The sequence below is a fragment of the Dendronephthya gigantea genome, unplaced genomic scaffold, assembly GCF_004324835.1.
Source record: "Dendronephthya gigantea isolate DGI-Jeju-01 unplaced genomic scaffold, DenGig_1.0 000239F, whole genome shotgun sequence".
Taxonomy (NCBI): domain Eukaryota; kingdom Metazoa; phylum Cnidaria; class Anthozoa; order Malacalcyonacea; family Nephtheidae; genus Dendronephthya; species Dendronephthya gigantea.
In genome coordinates, this window is record NW_021163249.1 from 102,850 (window position 1) to 126,469 (window position 23,620).

At 40.6% G+C, this 23,620-nt stretch overlaps 1 protein-coding gene across 1 annotated transcript in view; it reads right to left on the reverse strand.

Moving 5' to 3' along the window:
- The window catches only part of LOC114540534, a 73,148-nt gene that overhangs the window by 33,373 nt on the left and 16,155 nt on the right, over positions 1-23,620 (reverse strand). The window contains exons 20-47 of the mRNA XM_028560653.1: positions 22,490-23,024; positions 21,767-21,923; positions 20,816-21,042; positions 19,069-19,950; positions 18,093-18,440; positions 17,378-17,616; positions 16,802-17,045; positions 16,310-16,423; positions 15,516-15,894; positions 14,873-15,075; positions 14,377-14,697; positions 12,790-13,059; positions 11,918-12,091; positions 11,419-11,673; positions 10,934-11,266; positions 10,536-10,667; positions 9,715-10,053; positions 8,364-9,266; positions 7,804-7,926; positions 7,026-7,406; positions 6,411-6,578; positions 5,704-5,949; positions 5,222-5,398; positions 4,546-4,758; positions 3,727-3,991; positions 1,961-2,511; positions 858-1,403; positions 65-409 (exon numbers count right to left, since the gene is read on the reverse strand). Of these exons, the coding sequence (XP_028416454.1) occupies positions 65-409; positions 858-1,403; positions 1,961-2,511; positions 3,727-3,991; positions 4,546-4,758; positions 5,222-5,398; positions 5,704-5,949; positions 6,411-6,578; positions 7,026-7,406; positions 7,804-7,926; positions 8,364-9,266; positions 9,715-10,053; positions 10,536-10,667; positions 10,934-11,266; positions 11,419-11,673; positions 11,918-12,091; positions 12,790-13,059; positions 14,377-14,697; positions 14,873-15,075; positions 15,516-15,894; positions 16,310-16,423; positions 16,802-17,045; positions 17,378-17,616; positions 18,093-18,440; positions 19,069-19,950; positions 20,816-21,042; positions 21,767-21,923; positions 22,490-23,024 (9,070 nt within the window). The remainder of the gene's footprint in view (positions 1-64; positions 410-857; positions 1,404-1,960; positions 2,512-3,726; positions 3,992-4,545; positions 4,759-5,221; positions 5,399-5,703; positions 5,950-6,410; positions 6,579-7,025; positions 7,407-7,803; positions 7,927-8,363; positions 9,267-9,714; positions 10,054-10,535; positions 10,668-10,933; positions 11,267-11,418; positions 11,674-11,917; positions 12,092-12,789; positions 13,060-14,376; positions 14,698-14,872; positions 15,076-15,515; positions 15,895-16,309; positions 16,424-16,801; positions 17,046-17,377; positions 17,617-18,092; positions 18,441-19,068; positions 19,951-20,815; positions 21,043-21,766; positions 21,924-22,489; positions 23,025-23,620) is intronic.

Sequence of the window (23,620 nt, forward strand, 5' to 3'; positions counted from 1 at the left end):
ATGTTTTATATAATTTTTGAAAATGCTGGTTTGATTAATATAAAAATGGAAAAAAGTAGCATACCCTTGTACATCTCACTTTTCTTCGGACAGAAGTGCCCGCGCGGGCATATATCGCCAATAGTAACGTGAACAAAATGCGCTGGACAGTAGGTCAAGTTTGTCATAACTGGATTGGGCACGGCCGCGCCACGTGAACAGTAGTACCCAGCTTGGCATTCGCCATTTGGCGAGGTCAAATTAGAACCACGGCAGAACTTCCCGGGATCACAGGGTGTACACTGTCTTTCTTCGCTAAGCTGACTTGCAGCGCCGTATGTACCAGGCGGGCAGGCTTGCCAATCCGAGCCTGTTCCGTTTGGACAAAAGAATCCAGGCGGGCAAATTGTCTTTACAGTTGATATATCACCTGGAAAACGGTAGCGTTACGTTAAAACAAATGCGTTTTTGCCTTACGTTACGTTTCATTACGGGTGTACCAAAGGATATTGGAATATACTTCTATGTACCTTCGAGTCCCCAGCAACTCATTTTACTGCTTTTCCCTATACATCTCACTTAGTTATCGAGATATTTCCTCTGGAGAAATCTTATACTGGTGTTAGCTACTTGGATCACGCGAAATTATGTTCTATTCTTAGACATTCTAAGAGTTTCTTTACGTAATTACTTATTAAAAACAGAATCTAATCAAAGTCATGTGTTGCTATTAATTTTAGTTCTAATCAAACAGGATGGTAGCTAGAAGGTACTTTAATTTCGTGAATATTTCGTTCGAATGAAAGAGGGTTAGTGAGAATCTATATATAAAATTGTTAATGAGCCATTTACATGCGACAAATTTAAATTTCGCCTACCCGGAACAACCTTCTCTGGAAGACAATAAAATCCTGGTGGACAAACGTGGCAAATTGATGCTTTGGTATAATCGGTGTACATTCCAGCAGCGCAGGCTCTGTATATGTCGCTTCCTTGCGGGCAGTGCGTACCAATCGGACACTCAATAGCTGTCTTGTTCGAGCTGCCACTAGGACAATAATAACCAGCCTCACAATACCCTGTTGGCGTCGTCAGACCTTTTGTTTCACAATAGCTACCTGAGGTACACTGTATGCAATCAACGGATGCTTTTCCCATCGTGCTGTTTAAAAACGTGCCGGCAGAGCAGAGTTTAGGATGAAACGTTCCACGCTCGCAGTAACGTCCTTCGGGGCATGGTATTTGCCGTGGATCGGATGAACCTTCGATGCAGTAGAATCCAGCATCGCACAGACCAGCGGTAGCCGTTAAGCCGGTTTTGTTGCAAAAATGACCACCAGTGCAATTCTGACAATCACTGGATACTTGTCCGCCGTCGGTACCTCGGAACGTTCCGACTGGGCATTCTCTTGGTTCGTCTGTTCCTAATAGCAAGAAAATGTTAAATACATAAGCTGGTTTCATACATTTTCCATAATTGGAACACTTTGTTGCTCGTCATTTCTTCTGCGTTATTGCGAAATTGCTCAATTTTTTTAAATACTCGAACAATAACTGACGCTTATTTGACCACTATCTTTGAAGCCAATGTGAAGCCGAACTGAGTGCCAGTCCCTTTGTACGCTATCGTCGACCGTGAAGACGAAAACAATAGAAAAGGGCTGGCATGCACTGGTACCTATTTCGTCCGAAAAACGGCTTCAAAGATGGCGCCTTCCAGTTCATATAGAGGTCACTAGCGAGATGAAAAAAAATATTGAGAATTGTGGTTCGCATTAGACGTTGGTATCTTCCTACAAAACGGGTGAATGTAGTTGGGATCAAAATATCTTCAACATAATTTGGTTATAATTATTAACTTTACGTTTCTTTAAAGGAAGCTTTTATAGGAAATTTTGAGGCATTTCCCACCTTGAAGGAACCTTATTTACACACCAACGATGATGATTAAGGGAATAATTTATGTTATGAGCGTACTAACCTTCGGGGCAATAAGAACCCGCCGGACAAATATTGGCATCGTTTCCAAGATTTGGCGTTGTACTGTTCGCACCACGTCTGCAATAATACCCGGCCGAGCAGAGTCTATAGGGTGAGGTAAGCCCGGGTTCATCACACGCGAATCCACCAGTGCATGGTATACAATCGTCAAGTTCGGTCCTCTTCGTCGCGTTATTGAATCTACCGAGCGGACAGGGATATTGTGTATCAGATTCAGTCTGTCTCGGGCAATAGTGTCCAGCTGGGCACTCGTATTGTGTATAGTTCGTGACGGGTATATCTTCGCAGTAATAGCCAGGCTCACAACGCTTGCAGACAGATTTGGCCGCTTCGTTTTGGTAAAAGCCAGCAACGCAAGGTTGTGGCTGATCGCTGCCTGAGCACTTGTGACCTTTCGGACATGGCTTCCAGTCCGTCCTTGTTGCACGGCCATCACAGTAATATCCCGGATCACAATGATCAGTAGGAGCAGGTAAACCATTTCCACCGCAATACCATCCGTGAGTGCAATCCTGGCAGTCTGTAGCATTCCTAAACCAAGCAAATACAACTGCATGAAGGAATAGCATTCAAATCAGGTCAGACGAGAATGCCGACGAGAGAGTCGCAAGTAGCATTCTCGTTTGGCAAGCCATTCAGGGGAGATTCATAGACAATATATAGGCACTCTGAGATTGACGTTTACGGTAAACAGCTAACCGCATGCTAAAATTTCGTATTCGTCATTTAACAATTAGCTCTCTCAATGCTGGGAAATCTCGACGATGAAAATTGAAGCATTAAATGTAAACTAAGCTGTCATAAACCTGCAAGGCTCACTTTCAAATGTCATCGCCGTCAATCTTAAGGTCTCTAATATTCTAGTCAACGGCTGTTAGAGAGAAATAGAAATCCAAAACACCCAAATTAGGTGTAGCAAAACGTATGCTTTGGCTTAAACTCAACAATGTAGACAAATAAGCACCTACGTCGATTCCAAACATGCATCCTATATCATGGGAACAAATATATAGTCCTATAGCAAATATATATCGAATACATATATGCATAGCATATTGTTAAAAAATCGCGGTAATTTTAAGTACTAGTTGGTATTTCATGAGTGAACACTCACTCTATAAGCATTGTGCCTTTTTCAGGACTGACAATTTTTTTTACGTTTGGCCAATGAAGCCAAACATGGCGACCAATGACGCTAAAGCATTCCTCATAACTCATTCTTGATATTTTTAACAGACCGAAAAGGAATGATAAGAAGTTTAGGCAATATGTTTACACGTCAGACCGTGAAAAGACTAGTTAACAAAATATTTTACACAATAAAACGATGCGTGGTGAGTGTTCTTGATGTTGTTGTATTCTTTATTTTGATTTAGCCAAAAGCGATGACACTTCACGCATGACTAAAGTATACGAAGTTGCAAACTTTGCTGCACTTTGTTGCATTATAAAATTTCGCAAGGAAACGTTGGCATTTTATTAATTTCTGTGTCTTCCTTTTAGGTTTGGATAATTATTTTGCACCGCCTTGCCGGGAATAACAGTTAGTCTAACGTGCGAATTGTTTATTGTATTACATGTATTTTGAAAAAAATTCCGGTGTTACTTCCTGCAACACAAGTGCTCCTCCCAATCAAAAGGCCAATGCAATACGCTTGACTTCTCCAAAACGGTCGAAAATTTTTTCAATGGACGTCATTCAGTCCCACCTTTCATGCAATCAAATTCATAGGAATACTTGTTTACCTGTTTCCAGTTGTGTTAAGAAAAGTACCAATAGGACATGGTTGCGGCGCTCTGCATCCCCGCGGACAAAAACTGCCCATAGGGCAGATGTTCCCAGTGATGTTATTAGCAGGTTGCGGATCTATGGCAGCCGAGGTACAATACCACCCAGCTTCACATTCATGAGTAGGTTTTGACAATCTAGAAGTCTTGCAATAGGATCCAGGATCACACGGTATCGGGAATGATGAACCGTTTGGACAGTAGAAGCCAGGTAAACAATGGTCTATAATGGAATTGCCAATTAATTGTCGGTCATTTCGATAGAGAATAGGCGTACAGGTCATAATGGGCTACGATTGAAAACTTCATATACGAAAACATAGTAGCACTGGGTCTGTTTCCTTAAGTAATGGATAGGGTCTAATTTGAATGAAACCAATATCGCAAACAAAAGGCTCCAAACTCCAAATGTAAGGGATTGTTTATGTTATTAATGCTAGCTCTAATTCACAGTAGGGCGTTTTATAAGGAATTTTGCAGAGCTCCATAATAAATGTTTTTCATACGTCACAATTTATATAAAAAAAAAATTATAGAGAAACTGAACATTTTAAGCATTAATGCCGACCGACAATTAACATTGTTAATGATCTAAGACATATGAAAATAAGACTTAGAGGCATGCAGTGGCCTAAAGGTACAAATGAAGAGTGTTATTCCCATTCTGGCATTCTGCTTTCCATCAGTACCAAACTTGCTAGTTGCTAGTTTACATGACAAATCCTGAAGTGAATCAGCCTAATTTAAATTAAATCCAAATGGTTGCAAAGCACGTACCTCCAGGAGGCTGAAATACGTCGGCTCCACCAGTGCAATACCATCCTGCCGAACAGTTGCCGGTCGGATACTCGTTACCAGTTCCTTCGCAATACATCCCAGGTGTGCAGTTGAGACACGATGACCGGTTGACCTGAGCCGTTTTTGGATTGAATGTCCCAGGTGGGCATGGAAATTGCTTTGGCTGAGTCGTATTTACCAAGCAATAGTGACCTAAAACAATGGTAAAACGTGTTCGTTAATTAAGGCAACACATTCTTACCTGTCAGTGGAAGACCAGACCATTACTAAACACAGGTTTAGGTGATTAATAAGTGTCTCATGGTTTGAATTCAGAAAAAAATAAACTCCGAAGAATGACAACAACTTCAAAGAACCGAATAAATAAGACTGCAGAATAGTTGTTTTTGTAAGTTTAGATTTTTTTTTGATATATTATTAATTTCTGGTAAATGATTTCAGTGCAGATGCGTTAACATTCTTGTCGCAAATTCAATAGGAACGACAGAGCAAATCCTTGTCGGGGTTGTGAGATTATACAGTTAAGCATTGTCAAAGGCGCCCTATGTTTTGAACAGTAATTTAAAGGTTATAATAATAATATTTGGCTTATTTATTCAGCAATTAGACAACCCTGCCGCACCGTGCCAAATTCTAAACTTCCATTGTTACATACCCACGGCGCATTCATTACTGATATACGACGAAGCATTGTTTCGACAATAGTAACCAGCTGGGCATGATTTACAATGGGTTTTTCCAGGCCGATCTTGGTAGGATCCATCGGGACATCCGATTGGCATGACGGAGCCTTGCGGACAATAATGACCAATTGGGCAAACTCCACCAAAACCTAAATAAATAATAAAATAGGATGCATCGAACAACATAAAAATTTTCACATCGCAATGCTATAGATTTCAAAAATTTTAAAAATCTTGCTCTAAATGCATACTATTAACTACATTCTTTAACTTGATGCAAGCAGGCATGGTACCTAAGTCAAATACAGACTATACATTATTCTAACGACTATAATTATTCAATGTGGTATACCAAATGCAACGATCATATTTACGCGCATATTCGCAAACATGGAAGGCGGTATAACTTTAACTGCATGTAATCCAAGTAACTTTGTATGCTAAAAAGACTCACCAGTGTGATATCCATAGATGCTGCAGTTATTGGTAAAGCTACTTGCATTGCCAGTATTAATGGGATCGGGCCTATCGACGCCAGATTCACAGTAATAGCCCCCATAACATTGGGCTGTTGGTTTCGTGGCGTTCAATTTATCGCAATAATATCCACCATCGCAGGGCTCGCATTCAGACTCCTTGCTGAGGCCAGTAGAATTGCTGTAGGATCCTTTCGGGCATGCCTTCCAGTCAAGACCAGTTCCTGGCAGAAAGGAAAAGTGAGAATGTACGCTGAACGTGAGGGAGATTGTTAAAACAAGAGCTCGTAACATGCACGTACTACTAAAAAAATGCTGCAGAATAAACCTTGTAGGATGGACGACTTGTGCTTTGGAATAATTTTTTATCCTTGCGCCAAGAAAGATTCGTAGAATTCGAGAAAGTTTCGTAGTCACAAATTTACATCTCTCAAAAGTAGAATTGCTCAGGGAAAATTGCACCGTTTTAAAGAAATGAGAAGGGAAGAAATGAGACCACTGGCACTGCTTAACAAGGAAAGGCTAATATCTTCCTAGACTCCGTTTACAATATACTCACAGAAATAAAATGGGTGAAATTGGGTACGAATACCCATTTTAGCCATGCCGCGTGCCGAGTGTAGTGAAGTCTAAAATGTAGCCTGCACACCCGACTAAGTGCGCGCTAGGCATTCATTTCTCTTACCTGGTGGGCAGAAATATCCTCTCGGGCAAGCATGATAGCCAGACTGTGGATAACCAGCCGTAACATTGTTGGGTATACAGTAATATCTTTCCGGACATTGCTGGCAAACTGATGATCGTGTTGTGTTTGTAAACGAGCCCGAAGGACAATCTCTTGGGGTCTTGCTACCTATAGAGTAAACAACAATACATTTTTTGGTTAAGAACAAGCCGGTAAATGTTTGTTTTGTACATGGAAGACAACTTGAAAAATATGTTTGTTTTTTGAGTCTCGAAACAAGTCTTGTGCAGTTTTACATACTTAATATGGTGTATTCAGGAAGAGTTTAGTAAAACAAATGTACAAGTTTATAGTTGTAAACTACATAAAAATTTAGTTTCTAATTTGTCGCTGCATGATTTTCAGAGACCGATTTTGTATGGTAATGTAAATTAATGTATAAATTAATCTAACATTAATATTTTATAAACATTGGGATACAATTTAAAATTTCCCAAACTGTATATCATTTAAAACAATGAGTATAACACAACCAGTCCTTATCATGCTCTAGAGATTTCGGTACAGATTTCGGTACAGATTCACATTAGTCCGATGAGTTCGACAAAAATATACCTTCAGGGCAATGGAATCCAATTGGACAATCAACTTCTCTGATTGTTTTTGACCCAACGGGACAATAATATCCGGCCATACATCTTCCTGACGGCGAACTTCCCCCTGGAGAGCCGCAGTAGTAACCAGGAGTACAATTTTTACACTGGGATTCCATCCACAATTCCGTGATATTTGAGAATGTCCCCGTTGGACATAGTCTCGGTGAAGGACTTCCGGTGGGGCAATACCTGCCGGTCGGACATTGCGACTGCCGGGAGGATGTGGAAAACTTGGGACAGTAATAACCTTGCTGGCATAACGCGGTTTCGTTCGTCCAGCCGGGATATCTGCAATAATAACCTTCTGTGCAAGGAGTGCAAGATGACGAGTTCTTTAAACCTAAAAGAATTATGCATGTCAATTTTGCTTCGAAATTTGATTCAATTATGTTCAAGAGCAAGAGCAGGCAAGAGCAAGAGCAAAAGCAAAAGCGCAGTGTATTGTAAATGAATGACAACCGTATACATTGTGAAAAGAACAACCAATTCAAATTAAACCTTAGTTACCTTAAATTTAATCATCTAACAGAACCAATTTAATCATTTAACAGAACCAACTTTTTATTGGTTGAAAAAATTTCCTAGAGAACTTTTCTATTTTGGATCAATTCTTTTTTCTACAGATAATTTATTTTTTCGGGATTTAGTTTTTACTCGCAGTTCACATCAGTAGTCAATTCAGTTATGAAATCTAATAAATTTTCTATTACTACCGACCTATTCTTTTTTTGGTTTACCTGGTGTATTGCTAAATGTGCCTGCCGGGCATGGATCAGGAACAGCAGTGCCTTCCTCACAATAATATCCCTGGGGACATATATTTGCATCTTCCCCTTGGGACGGTGTTGATATATTAGCACCTAAAAAGAACGAACAAAATGTTATATAACTTATACCTAACTGAATTCACCTTTCGTAAAATAATGTAAAGTAATCATAAAAGCCTTTAGTCAGTAATTATTCTCAGGTTATATCGATGAATGAAAAGTTATGAAAGTGTAAAATGAAAGTGTAAATAATCACCGTCCATGAAAAAATGTCAAAGTTATACTCCTCTAGATCTGTGTCTTCATTGGTCAATACTTATCACGTGCTGGTCCACAAAAGGTCAATTTGGGTAACGAGTTTTAAAACATTTACTGACCGTTCAACAATGCAATGCTAATATTAATTAAAATCGTGGCGTTTAATTTTATCTAGTTTTCACTCCAATCACCAGTGAATTTACTTTTACACTAACCATATATCATAACATGCACTTATCTACTAAAGCCGGGGAACATGTGTTCACACTAACCTTCTTTACAGTAGAATCCAGCAGCACACAGTGTGTTTGGATAGGTCAGTCCAGGTTGACCACAGTAATACTTGCCAAGACATTTCGTACATTCTGACTGCGATGCGCGACCGGTCAAATTATTGAAGGTTCCTATCTCGCAAGCATATTCTTCAGCAAACGTTGTCCCCGGAGGACAGTAATACCCTTGCGGACAAACGTACGGATTGTAGTTCACGACAGGACTTTGCGTTGCATTGCAGTAAAACTTCTTTGGACACTGCTTACACGAGGATTTCTCTGGGTTATCTTGATACGTACCGGAGGGACATGGCCGAGGCTTACTATCCCCTTTCAAGCAGTAGTGTCCGACAGGGCATGAGTAATTGAAAGGAGTGGAACTAACTTGACCGCCGGGGCAGAAGTACCCCGATGAACAATTCCCGGTCGGAACCTCTAACCCGGTTCCATTACAAAACTTTCCCAGAGAGCATAATTTGCAAGATGACTTCTCGGTTGCCCCCGGAGAGTCCAGATAATACCCGGGTTGGCACGGATGTTCGAACGCTGAGCCAGTTGGACAATAGTGCCCACGCGAACACTCTCCTCCCGTTATTCCATCATTCGGAGTGGATACTTTGGCAGCCAAAGTGCAATAATGCCCGGCCGTACAGTTTCCGGTAGGAAGAGCGAGACCTGGCGTTTCACAGAAAGAGCCGCCGGAACAAGGTTCCATTTTATCAGATCCGCTCGGGCAGTAGTATCCTGGTTCGCAGCGTCCGCCATGCGTCGTGGTCATATTTCTGGTAGCGCTACCGTTGCAGAACCATCCAGCACTACAGGGTCCAGTCGGCCAGGATAATCCATCACCCTCACAATACATTCCCGGAGTACATGAAGTACATGACGCCGCTGAACGTTCCCCTAAAATATTGAAACGGGAAATGCACAAAAGATGAATAAAACAATAAAACATTTACCGACGCAACATACGTAACATTACTCTCCTCCATTAAGTTTGATCCGAAACACATACACCTAGTATCCTTTATATGCTATAGCTCATTTAATTTCCATGCAGTTGAAGAGACTCAAAGATTTCGAGGTTTGGTTGTTTTGAAATAGTTGCATTAAAAATATCTTCACGTATATAAATGTACTGGTTTCAAAAACAGTCACAACTAACTCAAAATGCTTTGCATAGTTGTTATGAAGAAAATTTTCACGGTTTTTCATAGTCTGTTGACTGTAATGAACTGCAGAGAAAACAATGCAGATTACTTTCCATACTTCAGAAGTGAATTGGATCCGACAAAATTGAATCGTGTGAACAGACCTCAAAGCTAACAAATATTTCTGCATCATCACTTACCCGTCAAGGCATTGTACGTGCCTTCGTTACAAGGATACTGACGGGCATAACGAGTGTTGTTTGGACAATAATGTCCACTAGGACACGAATTGTTGACAAAAGACACGGTTTTTGACGGGCAGTAGAATCCTTCAGGACACCGTTTACACTGCCATTGGCCCTTTTCATCGTTGTATGTTCCAGGAGGACATGCTTTAGGTGTGGATGTTTCACCAGGACAAAAATGACCTTCAGGACAGATGTCTCCAATGCCAACATACTGGCCGAGATATTTGACCAGCGGGCACGCGTAGTTGGTAGAATTGTAAGATCCGATGTACGGTTTCGCGACAGCGACGCCTGTAATGATATGGAATAATTTGATCCCCATTGCTTCCCACTATGCCTGTGGTCACTTTACACAATACGACCCGCCGCATACGTTTCTTACACCAACGTACGTGATTAAAACAAATGTCTGATGTGAAATACAGGATTTTAAACTTTGATATCAGCAAAATGAGTGAGACTCGTTTTCATTTTCAGAATGACAATCGCATACATCATACAACTAATCGTATATAACTCGTGGATAATTAAAAAACATTAAAATATGCAAAGCGCACACTTATCAATTTGGAAGAATAGAGAGATATTAAATTTCCATCAAATGAGTATAAATGCTAAGTTCCAATTAACACTCATTTTGCACTCCTCTCGACCAATAAATTCGAGTATTTGCTTTAATTACATAATGGTATATATGTATAAGTGCACAGTTTTTCAATTTAGGATTCTTCAGAACTATAGCAAATCCTAAGATAGTAATTTGAAATGTTTACCTGAAGTGCAATAGTATCCTGGGGAGCAAGGTGCAGTGGGCGCAGTTGAGTTGTTTCCGTCACAAAAGAATCCAGGGGTACAGTCTGTGCATTGAGTCTGAGAAAACAGTCCAGTTCTGTTGCTGAATGTACCTGAAATAAATCACAGGATGGAATTTGAATTTGAGTTGTAAACATAAGCATTGCAAGCTATTCTCAAGCTGTCGAAAAGAAAGATGAAAATAGATGTCTTCTATCTACACGTAAGGCTTCTCGAAAACGATTCAATAAACAACAAAAAACAACAAAAAGCTTTCATCATTAGCACGGCATGTTCGCCCTTGATTTCGATCAACATGCAAGCGTACCAGTATAGCACCACACCGCAAGAAACTCTCCTCCTATCAACTGACTCATACCTGCTTTACAAGGACGTAGGTCAGAACCAGTTCCTTCCGGACAATAGAAGCCGACTGGGCAGATTTCGTAACCTTTTGAATCATTCTTTACAGCACCGCTCCACAATAATGGCAAGCAGAAATATCCGGGGGGACAGGCCTCGCATTTGCTGGTCGAGGTCGAGTTAGTGAATTGTCCAGCAGGACAGGGTTTCGGCCGCGGACTTCCTTCTGGGCAATGAAATCCTTTGGGACAATCGTAAGGTGTGGATATACTAGAGTTGGTTGGGCAATAAGACCCGTTAGCACATGGACCACTGTAGTTCCCAAGACCAGGAGTTGCACAGAAAAACCCTGGAAAAAAACATTCATAGTTAATCCGAACATATTAATTGTCAGGGTAAAATTGAGAAATCCGCCATCTTGGATTGGATATGCAAGGTACTTCATTATATGTAAAACCATAAGATTTTTGTTGCCAAAACCTTCAGGTATGCTTTAAATACCTTCAGTACACAGCTGACAGTCTCCAATATCATCCTGACGTTTATTTGGTTGATACGTGCCAACTGGACATAACTGTGGTTTCTCGCTTCCACGTGGGCAGTATTTTCCTTCGGGGCAAGATTCCTGTTGCTTGGTGACGGAGCCAGGCGGGCAGTAGTATCCGGGTGCACACGAACCGCTGGTCGTATTCGCGCCATATTGGGAGCAATAGAAGCCCGCTGGGCATGTCTGGCATTCATCTTCTTTTTTTAAACCTGAATACGGACGAAGCAAACAAAGCATCAAAGGTCGTGAACGATTTCACATTGCATAGAAAAACAGAGCCACTGTACGTAAATCGCGGGTCTGTCTTTTTGTAGGAATTATGGAAATATTGAAACTTCAAAACATATCAAACGTATTCGAAACGGGGAAAATAATGAAGCGATCCTCCATTTATTGATGCAATATATTGTATATTATCAGTATCACGAACATGTATATCTTTCTTAAGCATACCTGTCTGTTTATTTAAGGTCCCTTTTGGACAATTGTAAGGTTCGCCAGTACCGTTGAGACAATAATGGCCTTGAGGACATATGTTGGCATCTGTTCCTTGATCCGGAGTCCCTGATTTTGCACTTCGACGACAGTAATAGCCTGCATCGCATGTTTTGTTTGGTTCAGCCATTCCTGTAAACGGAATCATGATATCATTGACCCCACATCAGTGAGCGTTTATATACCGCCTAACTACCTGGGTTGACACTGCATTATGAGGCAGTGTTTAGGACGACCCCAAAACCATGATGCATTGTCTCTTCTGCTAGTAAAGTCTAATTATATGAGAGCCGTAATGATCTAATATTTAATAGTAATAGTAATAGTAATACCCTCGTATCATTATTTAACGGCGTATATAGAAAGGTAAATTTGAATGTCGAATGTCGAATTGAATGAATCAGGACGTTTACCTACGCGGTAAAATATCATCATTGATATTTGCACAAACACATCGGGAATTCTTGCTTTCGAGCGGAAAGCATTTTAGAGTCTACCCCCCCCCCCCTCCCAAACAAGACAGCTTAATTCTTGTACAGGTTGATTGGCAAGTTGAAAACAATCGTATGGAGTTTCACAACTCCTAAGTTTCACAACTCATACTAAGGCCCGTTTCAAACGTCGAAATTTTCATAAGTCGTATCGAATTAGTTTCGGTACATGAATAGTTCTATGTCTAAAATGGGCCTAATAAACAGGTTTTATTGTGGTACAACCCGAACCCGTGTTCCTACACGATTAACGCAGTTAAATTCATTCTTTCATCCGAATTCGTTTGCGTCTCTAGCTTCTATTTTTCATTCATTTTTTGATTTGCCTTCTTCTCTTACCCCATTCCGGACAGAAATAGCCAGCCAAGCAGGGGACACAATCTTCTGGTTTGGTTCTGCGAAGACGGTTGTTATATGTGCCAGGTTCACAAGGATGATCGTACAGAGACTTTGTTCCATTGGGGCAGTAATATCCCCTAGGACACGGGAAACTGTCGTACGATGACTGGTTTTCAGGACAATAATAACCTTCCGCACAATCCCTGCACTTCGAAAGTCCAGCTACAGGCGCATAGCTTCCAGCTGCACATGGTATGGGTCTTTGGGAACCTGAAGAAAAAATTTGACTTATTTCAATTCGCTGCGCATATCTCGTTCAATGTACAGGACCACCGATATTATGTAGAACTATTCGCATATGCCCAAAAAACTATACTAATGTTTTGATAATAGGAAAAACAGGCATTCTTTACATCCCTCATATATATTTATTTAGCCAACCTAGCCAACCTATCCAAAAAAACATGGTTGTACACAACGAAAAATTGATCTTTTCTGAGGTCGATTTTACGTGTTTACCAAAATTATGCCAAAATTTAATCACTATGGGGACGTAAAATGATGGATTGTATATCTTACTGGAATCCACTGCATGCTGTCAAGGGCTTTTTGTTGGACAGGCATGCATAAGGAAAGAGATTGTTTCACCTATAGCTGTGTTAGAATCTCGTGCATTCGTTTATGTTCAGTTCGTTTATATTGCAATGTAATGTGGCAAAATATACCTCCCGCCCGCCATTATGGTCAAAAGATGCTTTTAAAACTTGAAACTTCTAGTAGTTAATCTGCAGCGTAGAACGAGAACGAACGAGTAGCCTCATTAACTGAACGAGAGTACGGTTCACAATCGTTCATATAGACGGTTTCCATTGGCTAAAACAAGTTTAATTATCATATTCGTTTCTAAACTTTAAGCCATAACATATTGCATATATATTTTGGTGATGTAATTTTGTGCTGTGATATCGTGTATACGGTTATAAATATTACCATGCATGTAACAGGGTGACGATAATTGATGAACAGTAATGGTAATTTGTATTTATAGGGAATTCACAGGGAATTTAAACAGTGACTCTGCAAACTGCAGCAAATAACCGTAATTTGCCTAGCAGCTACTGCTGATTTGCATTTCAGTTCCTGTGGCTGTGAAACTTATTATGCTCCTGGGGTTTAAAAATACGTTTTAACCGGCATGTTATGAAATTAGAATAACCACACAAAGTCGAGTTAAATTTAATGCTAATTATTTCTATATGAAGTTCCTTTCTATTATGTTTACGCACTTGGTTCAAATGTGATTGATTGATTCGTACATATATTCCTAAATATGCAAACCAATCAGCTTTTCATAATTTCAATGAAACATTAGCATACTTGCATATTCGTTCATTCTCGTTCTACGGTGCAGGTTAAAGCCTGGTTTCCATATAACGCCGACGTCGGCAAAGTATTATTGTCGGTGATTATTGATGAGAGTAATCTTTTGTCTTTCTGAAATCATTTTCTCCTTGGATGATTACAGAAAATGAGCCGGCGACAGGTCGACGTCATATGGAAACCAGGCTTAACTAGTAAAGACGTTACCTTCGGGGCAATACGTTGCAAGAGGACAAATTCCACCAAAGCCAGTCTCTTTTCCATCGTAATGGGGGCATGACGTATTATTATACATAGCGTCTACATCGCTGCTATTTCGTCCAACTGGTCGAGGTCTATCTACTCCGTATTCACACCAGTGACCGGGCGCACATTTTGTGGTTACATTGTTCATATGTTCTAGGCCACAGTACATGCCAGCCTTGCAAGGTTTGCATTGAGATACTTCATAATAGCCATTTTCTGGGCCGTAGGTACCACGAGGACACGATTTAAGGTCCTTACCTGTACCAGCCGGACAATAATATCCTAAAGAAATATGTTAATAATAGATTAGTTATTTATTTGGCTCTGCATGTGTCCAATCAGAAAGCGGAAAATTCAAAAGGATATAATTATCATGCACAGGCTGTGTTCAATAAAATTGTTCGACGGCATTCCCTTCTTAAAGTTAACGCTGATCTCTCATGACCTATGTACTCACCTTTCGGGCATATAACCGTAGTACCAGCAATCACACAGTAATACCCAGCGGGACAAGGCACGCACTGAACAGCTCCAGTGTAATTGACGTAACTGTTGTTACGACATGGAATCGGCTCCGGATTCCCGCCAGGACAATAATGCCCCACCCAGCATTGAAAACCTGGTGGTTTGACATACTTTGAACCACTCGGACAATAGTAACTGAAAGGCAAAGCGAAAGTAATTATTATCATCAGAAGTGAACACACAGGTTCCTCCTCTATGGGCGCTTCGCCAATACATGCATGCTTATAGAACCCCTTCTCACTCAAGTGCATGTCTATATAAATTACCTCAGCTCATCTATCTTTTTGTAATAAATTTCTAATTTTATTTACCCAGAAATCCTCCATTGTGCTTTGCACTATACTATAGTTACATCGGTATAGTTACGTTGGTATCTACATTGATTTGCAACGAAGTGCTGCTACTTCGCTCCCTAGGTAATTAGTATTACCTAGGATCTGGGCAGAGAAGGGGGGAAAATCTTTATTACTTCTCGTCCTTTAGTGCATGCGAAACTAAATGCATCCTTCCCCAATGTAAAAAGCATGCATATTTACGAAATAAGATGTATTTGATGCAATCATATCTGCACTCACCCTTCACCACACGGGCCTGATGGTTTCTCGAGACCATTACCATCGCAATAGCTACCAGGTGTACACGCAAAGCAATCGTCTCTGTTCTTTCCTTTTGTTATGTTCCTATAAGTCCCATTTGGACAGAGCTCCCCAGCGACGCTTCCGTTAACGCAGAAGCTTCCAGCAGGACACGCTACGTAGTCGGGACGATCTGCTCCACTCGGACAGTAGTATCCAGCCCAACACTTCCCAGAGGGCTTTGTCAATCCGTAATCATCACAAAACATTCCCTCGGTACAGTTTGCGCATTCTACTTTGGACTGGAGTTTTGTCTGGTTGCTAAATGTTCCGGGCGGACACTTTTCAGGCTCGGCCGTACCTTGCGGGCAAAAACGACCTTCAAAGAATGAAATGACATGTGAATTTAAATTCTATGACAGTATAAGGGGAATTCGTGCAAGAAAACTCGAAAATTATACCACTGGAGCGTGGATCCCAGGTAAAATGTTGAAAAAAGTTTGGTTTGGGAATTTTAAATAGATGTGTTTAAATAGATAAACGGTGCCCAGATCCTAACTCTCTCTCTCTCTCTCTGTAAGAAGACATGGAATGTGCATTTCAAAGCTAAGCGATCAATTTTAGTATTATATGGTTACTGTATATAGTTTTAATTATATTCTTATATGTAGTATATGTAGTTACCTAGACACACTTAGAAATTTATTACATCTTTTTTTGCTTATAAGGTGGCTACTATACATTGCACTGACTAAATAGTGTGCTGCAGTACATATAATGCTATTATAGCTTACCTGGTGGGCAGGGCCCTGCGTCTGAAAAATTGAAGGATCCAGGCTGGCAGATGGTTGTATTCTCAGGGTGGTATTCAGGCGTACCAATGTATGCCCCACTCCGGCAGTAATAACCTGTGAGGAAGGTTATAGATACAGTATAGTAGTACCATGCTTAGACGACCACACCACATATCACAGTAATTATACAGTTTATATGTAGGGGGTCTAGGGGGTCATCTAATTATACCGCACCCTCCAAACAGGGCACGCTGATTGGCTTCGATCATATTTCATTGTTTATGAACTAAGGCCTGTCTCAAATGTCGAACTCTTAATGTGCCGAATCCATTGTTAACGAGCTAAAGTTCTTGTTTAAGTTCAAATGATTACATTCGAATCGGCACATGAAAAGTTCGACGTCTGAAACGGGCCTAACTCCAAATTTTTATCTTTATATCATGCGGCTGTATTTTTTTAACTTTTCAACGGAACAAATAATTATTCAATTACCTGCATTACATTGTGATGAAAACATCGACTGACCCAGCTCCGGACAGAAAAATCCGCCCGGGCATGGACTGCATTGTGTGACGTTTTCCAATCCTGTTTCATTACTGAATGTTCCACGAGGACATTTGTACTCGAACGCTGTCTTTGTGCCGGAAGGACAGTAATGACCAACAGGGCACGAACTGTTCTTGAATAAAACCACCGGACTCAATCGATTGTCGCAGTAATACCCAGCGGGACATATCTAAAATTAATGTTGAGGTAAACCTAATAATTTAAGTGCAAAAATGAACGGCCGTTTTTTCAGAGTACAAGGTGTAGGCTTTGAAATGGACAGACTTAATATAACCAACCAAATTAAATTCCCAGGGGCACATTTTGGGAGCTAATGCAAGCAATTGAAGAAGATGTTTATACGTGATAGTAAACGGGACGGACCAAAGCTTCTCATATGGAACGACTATAAATATAAAGGCCAAAACGTCCATGGGGGGTGTCACCCCCTTCTCCAAACACCCCTAGCTTGCACTCTTGTTTTCCGCAGGAGCCACCATCACTCGCTCTGCGACTACGAACCTTGCAAGATCCTTTCCGTTTCTCATCTTGGTATTCGCCTGAATCACATCGTGTCGGACGTTCCGATCCGCTTTTGCAGAAATGACCTTCCGGGCAAATGAAATCGTTCGGATTAGGCATCACCTGGCCGGGCGGGCAAAAGTACCCTTCGTCGCAGTCATCTGTTGGTGCAGGGTTACCCCAGCCTTTGCAATACTTTCCCACCGTGCAATTCTTACACTGGGTAATATTCACATTATCTGCAAAGATAAATTATCAACCATGTAACAATAGCATAAATTCCGCATACATTCAAAAACATACTTTGGTAGTAACTAGGATGAAAATCGAAATACATGTTTATTAACGACGCTTTGGAACAGTTCATATATTTTTCGAGCTGGTTATGGATTTAGACATACGCCAGTGTAAAGCCGACTTTCACTCGAACTAGCTAAACTCATAAGGTAAAAAATCAAATATCCTTTCCATGACGGTATACGCATACACTGGACTCAACGCTTGGTTCTGGATAATATTTTCAAAACGACATTTGTGTAATGGCTAAGTGAGAGCAAAGGTGTGAAAATGGCTGCACAACTAATTGTATTTCGGCAATAGGTACGCATTTATCTCGAATTACAGCAGCAATAATTCAAGCGACCTATCCCGGAAGATATCCAAAGCCTTTTTCCAACATACGAGTGTTAATGATGCAAAATGGCGTTATACTCACCCCGTGTGTCTGCGTATGTTCCAGGTGGACAACGGGTGTAATTTTTGCTTCCTTCAGGACAATAGGCTCCTAAAGGACAGCGATCACCACCATTACCACCAGTGGGTGAGCCTACATTAGCACCACCCGTGCAATAGTAGCCTGGGAAGCAGTCTCCGTCGGGTTCATCCCTTGCTGCCGAACATCGCTTGCCAGGAGGACATTCTATTGGTGCGGGGGAACCTAATCGACAGTATGTCCCCGGAGGGCAAGGTCCACCACCTTCCTCGAGGTTCCCCGGTGTCTTGCTTATTGATCTGTTGCTGCAGAAGTAACCACCGTCACAGAGGCCTGTCACACTGCTCAAACCTAAGTCAGAAATATGGAAAACACTAAGAATATGAAGTGTATACATACACTAAATACACCAAATATTTAAGATATTTAATGCAACATATAAACCCAAATTAGTAAAAATGTCGCCGGGATTTTGAAAACTGATTTAAAAAATTTTCCACCTTTTTTCGCAACTTTTGGCAAAATTTTATGCGGAATTGAGTTTAAGTTTAAGTTTAAGCTGCAGAGCTTTGAACACTGGGCCCACGAGGTCGAACCATAAGCGATAATGAGTCTGCTGCTATGAGCAGATTCTATAAAAAGCAGTGTAACTCCCGTTAAATAAATCTGTTTCGTCTTTACTTGTGATTTCATACTCAAGTTTTGGAGTTCCGTTGTTACTAGCACTTTATCGTCGGATACAAAACACAACAGCAGACGAACGCTTTTTGTGTTAACTTGTATTGATAAGTGATGTCAACTAAATATTGAACGTGCAAGAATATATGAAAAGTTTTACGTTAAAGGAGTCAAAGACTATTTGTCCAAAATCACAACTTCGTTCAGCGTTCAAACAAAACCCAACAAAATGTCAATGCGCGGAGCCTGGCGCGAGCAAGGCAGTAACAAGCAGATTATATAATAAATTATTAAACCGTACCTTTAGTAGCACAATAAGAACCAGGAGTGCATGGCAGGCAATCATCCAGCGATGTACGTGATGTAAGATTATTAAAAGTACCTGCCGGACAAGGATTTGCCGTACTGGTCTTCGTCTTGTGCGGGCAATAGTAGCCCGCTGGGCATTCGGAGGGTGAAGTCGTATTAATAGTACAGAAGAAACCAGCAGGACAACCTAAACATGTTTCCCTAGCAGTTTCATTGTTGTATTCTCCCGCGGGACACGGCGTTGGCCAGGAACTGCCTTCTGGACAGAAATATCCTGTGAAACATTTTCCGCCAAAAGTACTATTCGTGGGCTTGCGGACTGGGGAACCCGCGGTACAATAATAACCTGGAGCGCACTTTCCCGTCGCCTCCGTCTGATTACCATAAGCACAGTAGTGTCCGGATTTGCAAATGTTGCACTCGTCGGCACTTCTCAGTCCATTTCGACCTGGTTCGGCGTATCTGCCAACGGGGCAGCGCTGGAAGGTCGATGATCCCGCTTCGCAATAGTATCCGCCAGATGGACAGCGTCCATTCGGACCACTTTTATCATTAGAACTTGGTGTCGCCGTTGATGCTTTCGTCTTACACCAATAGCCAGCAGCACACGGGCCGGTGACATTGGAAAGGCCTGACTGGACACAGTAGTGGCCAGGGGTGCAGTCCGTGCATTCGGTTTTAGTTTTTAAACCATCACGACTGCCAAATGTTCCCTTTGGGCACGGTTCTGGGGCGCCCCGTTGGTTTGTATTATCTCCTTTCAGACAGTAATCTCCACGAGGGCAAGGTTCCGGGTAATCGGTACCCCGTGGGCAGTTTTTGCCCTCTGGGCATGTTTTGCATTGAGACAATCCAGTTTCATCCGCATAGTAACCTTAAAATATAATTCGGTGTGCTGTTAAATGACCTGTGCTTATACATAAATAAAAGAAAATTAAAGTGAATAACAGATATGGGCTATTTATGCGGACGAATTTAATTTCGAGGCTATTCACATGCATGAGCCCAGTTACCAAAATTTAGCGTAAAATAGACTTTGAGAGGTATTGAAATGAATAAATTACATGATTCTGGTAGTCGTAGAATCATTCAACAATAGCATGGGATTGTTTTGTTTCAAAAAGACTTATTTTACTACCTCAAAATCATAGCCAAATTTTCGTAACCGTAAATTTTATATAAGAATAAAATTAAAAATCAAACCAAATTTATAACACACTGTTAAATGTTGTTTGCACAGTGACGATATTCAGTCGTGATATTTTTTGGTAGTCCAATCGTGACATTTTTTCAAGTAGGGTGTGGAAATACTTTTATAAGAGAATACGCGAATACTTTCAAAAAAACGTTTTATAATCGATTCATCGATGGATTGATTGCTTGAGATTTTTTTCCTTCAAGTTTTAGCGTCACTGCACGCGACCAAGATTAAATTTGATTATATAAATTGACACTCTTTTACGGTGCTTCAAGGTATCTTTTCAGTTGGTATGTAAGAAGCCTACTTTTGCTCGGCCCGTCCTTATTTTTTCTTCACGAGGTAGGAAAAAAATTTAAGGACGCATTTTGACATTGGTCCTTGAATGAATTTATAATTTGTCAATTTAGTGCATTTAGTGCATTTTTAACAATTTGAATGGCATGTATACCTTGATAATTTAGTGCATTTTTAACAATTTGAATGGCATGTATACCTTGATAATTTAGTGCATTTTTAACAATTTGAATGGCATGTATACCTTGTTCGCAAGGGTTATCCGGACTGCTTGCTCCTTTTAGACAATAATTTCCTCTTGGACATCGCCCACCATGACTGCCGTTGTTAGGCGTGGAGGAGGGTGATCCCCTCAGACAGAAGTAACCTGCGGAACACTCCCCTGAAACTCCAGTTAGACCAGTATCGTTACAAAATTTCCCATCGTCACAAAGTGTACAATCGCTCAATTTTTTTCCACTGTTTTCTGACCTAAAGACAATCAAAGCAACATCGTCAAAGCGATATTGTACCGCCGGAAAGAGCAAAGTTAGTAAAATATGTTTCAAAACATTGTGATGGTGCTACAGTACTTTGATTTACTAACCTGGCAAACTCAAAAATTAGCTTCACTAGGGTGGGAATCGAAAACCCGACTTTGGTTCACTAGTCGAATGCTCTTTCTACTGAGTAACTATTTGTCGAAACGATTGCAATATGTATATTATCCCGGGACTAGACCTAGTCTATTTCACACTTTCTAGTCTATGTATCCTGCAGTTATAGTAATATACACAATCACCGCTGTTGGAAAATGTTGAAAAGTGACGAGAAAATGCAGCCGCGCGAAGTTGTTAAAAAATTTCTATTACGAGTGGAAAACCCTCCCACTAATCCTATTAATTATGCACTAATTTATACAAAATATGCTAAATTTGAATGTCGATATTTTCACATCATGCAATATTTCGTGACGAAACTTTCCATTCCTAATAATATGGGATGCTAGCGCTCTTTCCGTTGTACTAATGAATTCTTCCAGATTGATGCGGGAATGGCCATTGAATGTATGGCAATAACACTCGTGGACTAAATAACTAAATCCTACCGCTTGAACCTAAACTTAGTCTACTATAACACTATTGGTGGTTAACTCACCACTCTAAAAATACCAGTATACTTAGGGACAAGGTTTGTTTAGCTAAATAAGGCGTACCTGTACGTCCCCTTAGGGCAGCGTTTTTCGTATGTCGCTCCTTCTTCACAATAGTGGCCTGGGTCACACAATTTTCCCCACTCTAACTCTCCTTTTACAAATGCTGGAGCGTCGCTCTCGGCTCGACCAAAACAAATATGGCCGGCATTACATTTCCCTGAAAAAACGAAGCACACATAGAACTATATCCATATAATACGATGATCATTTACAGCTAACCCACACAGGTATCTCTATCTCGCATATATTAACTAAGATCAACATTGTGGGACGTTTTTTAAATCTACATTTCTAAAACATGGTGTGACTTTTACAAAATTGCAACACGGAAACGACACGGTTATGACAAAATATCGCAAAGGTTAACTCCAAAATACTATAGATGCCCATCCAAGGCCATTTTCCTCATCCTTTTCTCTCAAAAATTCAGTTTTTGTGACAAGCGAGTGCAGTGACCTATATAGTGTGTGGAAAAGTGACCTAAAGTGAGCGTCTATAGTGGCAAAGCTATAGTTCTACGACAAAAATCGTTTTTGAATTTTTTGATAAAGATCTATGATAACCAACTTTAAGCATTCGCTCCTTTTAATTTACGAGCCAAACCGAATTTATATTTATAATACAGTTTCTGAAAATTTATAAATTTATATTCACAAAGATCACAAAATACGAACTTCAGGGCATAGTTCGGATTCTAATTCAGAATGCTGTAAAATCACCAACCTGTCGGCAAAGTGTTTGCGGCTCCCTGGCAGTACCATCCGGTTGGGCACGGTTGACAACTATCGTTGAGAGATGATCTTTTTGTATAATTATTGAATGTTCCTGGTGGACATTCGTATCTTCTGTGGCTCCCTATAGGACAATAGTACCCTCTTGGGCATTCATATCCAGATATGGACTTCATTTTGTTGCTGGGGCAGTAATAGCCAGCTTTGCATGGAAGACACCGGCTCTGTTTCTGCGATGGATTATAGAATCCTGGTTGACACGGCTGCGGCTCGGACGATCCTTCCGGAGTGTAGTATCCAGGCTCGGTGATGGTTTCGTTGGGAGTTATTGATCCTTCCTTGCAGTAATACCCAGCGGTGCACGGTCCGTCTGGACGTGGTTGGCTTGCCGTTGCGCAGTAGAATCCCGCGTCACATCTTGCGCAATCCTGGTTATTTGTAGCCCCGCCTGTCACACTGTAGGTGCCGGGAGGACAGGCTTGAGACTCGTAGGATCCAATGATGCAGAAACCACCACGAGGACAAATCTATTGAGAAAAAATTACATAAACATTGTATATGAATAACCCTACAATGCCACAACAGGTGTGTCATTTCCTCGTTCCAATTATTGTCTGACGTATAAAAAAGAACGAAATGATCAATCGTAAATAATCATTTCAGATATTTTCTCGCTGTTCTAATCATTTTGACAGAAATCGTCATAAAAATCCTATCATTTAGCCATTTGTTTTGGAAATACGATCAAATATAACCAGGAAGCCGCGTGAAGATGACTTCGCATCAAATGTTGTGAAACAAATTAATAAAATAGAAAAACACTTTTCGATGTTAGTAAGTACTATCCTGACGAAGGCTCTTCCGTCGAAACGTCGAAAGCGTCTATGTTAGGCAGTTACGTGTAAATTAACCTTACGGTAACAAAAATGTGAAATTTTATTTTTTGTTGCAGTTTGCAAATTGCAGTTTTTAAATTTTCATCCAAAAGCTATTCCAGTAATCTGTACGTTTCTAAATTTGGACGAGTCTCATCCATTCAGATAACAATCTAAATATATACAAACTATTCACTTCGAACTAAAGGTCCGTAAATATTTCTTCAAAATTGTCTAATGTTATGCAT